This window comes from Martes martes, assembly GCF_963455335.1.
Source record: "Martes martes genome assembly, chromosome: 10".
Lineage (NCBI taxonomy): Eukaryota > Metazoa > Chordata > Mammalia > Carnivora > Mustelidae > Martes > Martes martes.
This window is the reverse complement of record NC_137898.1, coordinates 57,023,382-57,029,029: the sequence shown is the minus strand read 5'-3', so window position 1 is coordinate 57,029,029 and position 5,648 is coordinate 57,023,382. Positions and strand designations below refer to the sequence as shown.

The 5,648-nt window shown below is 35.4% G+C and overlaps 1 protein-coding gene across 1 annotated transcript; it reads right to left on the bottom strand.

Moving 5' to 3' along the window:
- Nucleotides 1-2,582: 2,582 nt before the first annotated feature.
- Nucleotides 2,583-3,532, bottom strand: LOC308350886 (olfactory receptor OR51C1-like; the record flags this gene model as incomplete). The annotated part of the gene is given in 2 exon segments (XM_080816347.1): nt 2,583-2,617; nt 2,620-3,532. Coding segments are annotated over 2 exon segments (948 nt in total).
- Nucleotides 3,533-5,648: the final 2,116 nt, after the last annotated feature.

The following is a 5,648-nucleotide window of genomic DNA, read 5'->3' as shown; positions in this document are numbered from 1 at the left end:
GGTTTAAAATCTAATTGTCTGATAAGGATGGCTACTCCAGCTTTTTTTTTTTTTTTTAAGGTCCATAAGCATGATAAGTGGTTGTCCACCCCTACTTTCAATCTGATTTGTCTTTGGGTCTAAAATAAGCCTATTGTAGACATCATATCTATGGGTCTTTTATAAAAATCCATTCTGATACCCTCTGTCTTTTGATTAGAACATTGAGTCCACTTACATTCAGAGTAATTATTGAAAGGTATGAATTTTGTGCCATTGTATTACCCATAAAGTCACTGTTCCTCTCTGATCTTTGTTACTTTTATGCTCTCTCTCCATTCAAAGGATTCCTTTCTTGCAGGGCTGGTTTAGTGTTCATGAATTTCTTTAGTATTATTTGTCCTGGAAACTCTTCATTTCTTCTTCTATTCTTTGTAATTTGCAGTCTTCACTACAATATGTTGAAGTGTTGACCTATTTTTGTTGATTTTGAAGTGGGTTCTTTGTGCCTCCTAGACTTTTTAAAAATGTATATATTTTTTAATACTCTAATTAATTTCCAGTAGTCTAATCATTATTATTATTTTTCTTTTGCTTGATTTAAGACCAGTTTGCTCCCCCCCCCCAGTATTTAAATTGGATGCTTAGGTAATTTATTTGAGATATTTTCTTTTTCAATATAGGCATTATGGCTATAAATTTTCCTCTAAGCGTTCTTTAGCTTCACCTCATAATTTTGGTATATTGTATCTTTATTTTCACTCATCTTAATGTATTTACTAATTCCTTCTGTGATTTCTTTTTTTTTTTTTTAAGATTTTATTTATTTGACAGAAAGAGACACAGTGAAAGAGGGAACACAAGCTGGGGGGATGGGGGTGGAAGAAGCAGGCTTCCTGCCAAGCAGGGAGCCCGATGTGAGGCTTAATCCCAGGACTCTGGGGTCATGATCTGAGCCTAAGGCAGTCACTTAATGACTGAGGCACCCATGCACCCCACTGTTGTGATTTCTTTTTTGACCCATTGACTAGGAGCATATTGTTTAATTTGCTAATATTTGTGAACTTCCAAATTTTTATTATTGATTTATAATTTAATTCCCTTAGAACCCACTTCTCTTGGAGTTAATCCCCTGATTTACCTGCATAGAATGGTGGGATATCATATGCCTTTTCAGCTTGCCTCTATTATCTTGAGTCTGGTTCCTTATGATAGAGGTAAGGAAAGGCTGATTGAAGCCCCAGTATTCTCTGACTGCTATGCCTGGAATAGAGCTTCTGCCATATGAGTAATGCTGGCTGCGTGAAAACAGCCACTGACCTCTTGATTATACACACCTGGAATTTAGCTTCCACAACATGAACTGAAGTGGGAAGAATGAAGAATATGGTGCTCTGCCATTTCTGGAAGATATCATAGCATTATGCTAAGAGTTGGTGGGGGATGAGGGTGGGGAGGGGGCTAGGGAACAAAGCCCTATGTTCTTGGCTACACCTATCTGGAGTGGAGTTGTCAGTAAACTGCACTGTGGAGGAAGGGAGGAGTGAATGCTTGCTTTGATTCAAGTGCCACAGACTCCCACTATTCTTTTTTTTTTTTTTAATTAATTAATTTTTTAAAAAGTAGGTTCCACACCCAGCACGAATTCAGACCTGAGCTGAAGTCAAGAGTTGGACACTAAACGAAGCCAGCCAGGTGCCCCAGACTCCTACTTTTCTTACAGCAATTTAATGGATTTTCTTAAATAGTGGTTTTTCTTTTGCTATAGGAACTTAGGGCAATTTTCAGAGAATTTAAATGTTTATACCCATGTCTATATAAATTTTTACTGTTTATGGTTGTTTCCCTAAGGGAGAGTGCCCACAAATCTCTCATGCTACAATTTTGAAAGTTGACCTCTCCAGTTCTTAACTTTACAGTTTAAACAACACATTGTGATGGTTTTCTGATCTTCCCAGGTTAGACTAAATGTTGTTCTTGTAAATTCTATTAATCCTTTTGCTTATATCTATATGTTGTAACATATCACATAGTATACCAGATTTTGATTGGTTGCTTTCTTATCTGCATAGTTCACTATTATGACAATATCTTCTTGTTTGCTTCTGCCATCCTATCATATTGTGCAATGTCTAACAATAGTAGATAGAAAATGAAAGAATGAATCAATGGTGATCAAAATGTATGTAAGAGTAATAGAGAGCAGGGTTTAATTGATGATTAAACAAAACTTAATAATTATTATGTATACTTTAAGAAAAAAAATGAGACAGAAAGATATGAGTTACTGTTTTAAGCATGATTTTGGAGGCTTGGTCTAATGGGCAAAGTGTTAATTTTAGCCATTGTCATTCATGCTTTCCAAATTTTATATCATGATATATAGTACCCATTATATTAGTATATTTTATTGCTTACATCTAAAGAGTAGATTAGTAATAATTCTATTGAAAATAAAAAATAAATTTCTGTCAAACTGCATCTCCTACCCAGCTACCTAGTTTTTTTGGTTTTAGGCCACTGATAGATGAAAGTATGTTGATTAAATGTTAGGTCTTAGAAGTGATTACTAAGGAGTAGATTTTACTAGAGAGATATTAGAGTCAGAGCTCAGATTCTTTAGCCAAAAGGACTTTTTAATGGCCCTACGGATCTGCTTGGTCTTCACACTATAAATAATGGGATTCATCACTGGTGGAATAAGCAAATACACATTGGCCATAAGAGTGTGTACATAAGGAGGTGCCTTTTTCCCAAACCTATGGACAAAGCACAAGCTAATGAGAGGAATATAGAAGATGGCAACAGCACATATGTGGGAGATACAAGTGCTGAAGGCTTTATGCCGCTCCTCTGGGGAAGCAATGCTTAGGATGGTCTTAATAATCAGAGTGTAGGAGAGAAGAATAAAGATGGAGTCCACTCCTGCAGTAACTATAAGAGCAGTAAGTCCTAAAACACTGTTGATCTTATTGTCAGAACATGACAGCTGGATTATATCAGGATGGAAACAATAAGAATGATGAAGCACATAGTTTTGGCAGAAGGATAAACGTTTAAGAAGCAGGACCAGAGGCATTAGGATCACTATCCCCCTAATAAGGATGGCAAACCACACTTTGACAATTCTGGAATCAGTCAGGATGGCAGCATATCTCAGTGGGTTGCAAATGGCAATGAAGCGGTCAAAGGCCATTGTCAAGAGCACAGAAGACTCCACAACAGTAAAGAGTTGAATGAAGAATGTCTGGGCAACACAGGCATGGAAACTAATCTGTCTTGCACTGAACCAGAATATGCCCAGCGTAGTGACCAGTGTTGAAATACACAAGCCCAAGTCAGTGGTTGAGAGCATAGAGAGGAAATAGTACATAGGTTCATGGAGACGTGACTCAGTGATGATGACAAACAGGATTATACCGTTCCCAGAGAGGGCAGTCATGTAAAGACAGCAGAAGGGAATGGAGATCCAGGTGTGGGCAGCTTCAAGTCCTGGAACTCCCGTCAGAAAAAACGTCAGAGAAGTGGAAGTGATGTTAGGAAAAGACGACATGATTACTTTGGAGGATTAATTCTTTTAAAATAAAATATCCTAGAGGGAGAAATGAAAATACTATTCAGTAATTTGATTGTGATTTCTATTAATGGTAATTAGATCAATCAAATTAGAGATTATTCTTAGGACTTTATCCTTTCTTTTTGCTTCTCAGTTAAAATTATTGTCTTTCTTTCTTTCTTTCTTTCTTTCTTTCTCTTTCTTTCTCTCTCTCCCTTTCTCTCTCTCTCTTTCTTTCTTCCCTGTATTGAACTTCCCTCCATGATTCATATTTCCTAATTCACAAAAGAGAATGGGGTTTTCTTTTTTTTTTTTTTTTAAATCTCAGCAGTATTTTTTGTCATCTTCCACTTCAATCCAATGCATTTTCTTTCCCCTCCTCCCTGTAATTCCTACATAGAGAATTGTAGCAAGATAATCTGAAAATGTCAAGAATTTAATGGATATCTCAAAGTAATAGTAATTTTTAAAAGTAAGATTTATTATTTAATAAAGACTATACATATTTTTGAGTATTTGTGTTGACATTAGTGCATTATCATGGAACTTTATCATACACTTTAAAGACATGTAATCTTTTCAGGAAATAATTTGAGACATCAGGTCAAAATAGCCTATTCATTATTTCTTGGTCAGTGGATCTTATCCTTTTTGCTAAGGTTGTTTCTAGTCTGGGGTTACATTTCCAGTATAGATTTTTTATTTTCTTGTCTGTTATCACTGTAGTGTTGACACATAATTGTTACAGAAGATTTTCCTTAGCATTGTTTTCAGCAGTTAGTCCCTTTCAGAGACAACTGTATTAAACTTCTAGGCTAAGAGTGAACTGTGTGTACAGAGACCAGATATTAGATACTTCCATCTGCAGGCTAGTGTTGCTGCAATCATTGCCATCTGTTATTTATGTATAGTCTTAGAAGAGTACACTTACAGAGGGTGTCTTCATCAAAGTAAATACACATTTGAGCTTTCAGCTCCAATGTTAGGTATTATCTGAAATGAGACTTATTAGGTAGATGAGGTCATGGGTAACTTTTCTTCTCCTTCCTTTCTTCTTTCCCTATGTTGACTTAACTCTTTTATGATCTAGTCCCCATAATATACTGGAAAGTCTTGCTGGGATGTTCACTAAGCCGATATGATAGTGCTCTGACTACCCTAAACTGTCTTCTCTTTGGCTTCTCAAAGACTGGTTACTTTCCTCATAGTTCTAGTAATTGGCTGGAATCCCATTGGTCTTTCATGGATTTTGGAGCCACTATGTCTCCAACCACTTGATTTGGAGAACATACTTCTGCAGTTGTGTTATACATATACAATTTTACCTTCTTAGTTATTGAAAAACTCCAGCTCCAAATATTAGTTTGTGATACCTCTTGTGACTACCTGTTGTATTGTTGACTACTTATTTTTAAATCTCTAGCTACTATTTCTGTCTAGTCTCAGCTTTATTCCTGCTCTCACAGGCTACTGAGATGCCAACATACCTTATATCTGAGGCTGCTCAGTTTGGGTTCATTCACAAAAGGCACATGTCCTTGGTCTTGTCAATTAATGTTGATATTAAGGATGACTAAATTAGATAATCTCCATTATTTTTTTCTTATTCTGTGTAGTTGCAGTTTAAAAAAATTATAGAAAAAAGCTTGTGGGCACTACTTAATATCTTTAAGTATTTGAGAGAGTATGGAAAGGGCCCCATGGAAAAATTTCAATTGTGTACTGTAGTCATTATGGAATAGTTACTATGCTGACTATAAGATGATTAATTCCATAATTATTTGACTGAAAAGTGTATTAGGTGGAATGAAATCAATTTCTCAGTTTTCTGGCATCATTCAAAAATAAATATGCAAAAATAAAAACAAAAATCCCTGTGTATCAGGTAATTCTCAAAGATGAGTTTTAAAGTTTTTTATATATAGAAGGATAGTGGAATTATTAGAAAAAAATGCCCTTATGTCTAGAATCATCAATACAAATTTAAGTAGATTTAATTTAAATAAAATAAATACTCAAGAAAATTAGTATTTAAAACCAGTGTCCATTGGCAGGACAGTAGCAGCAGTAGAGTTCAAGAAAACATACTGTTTTGGTTTTCAAAGTCTCTTCT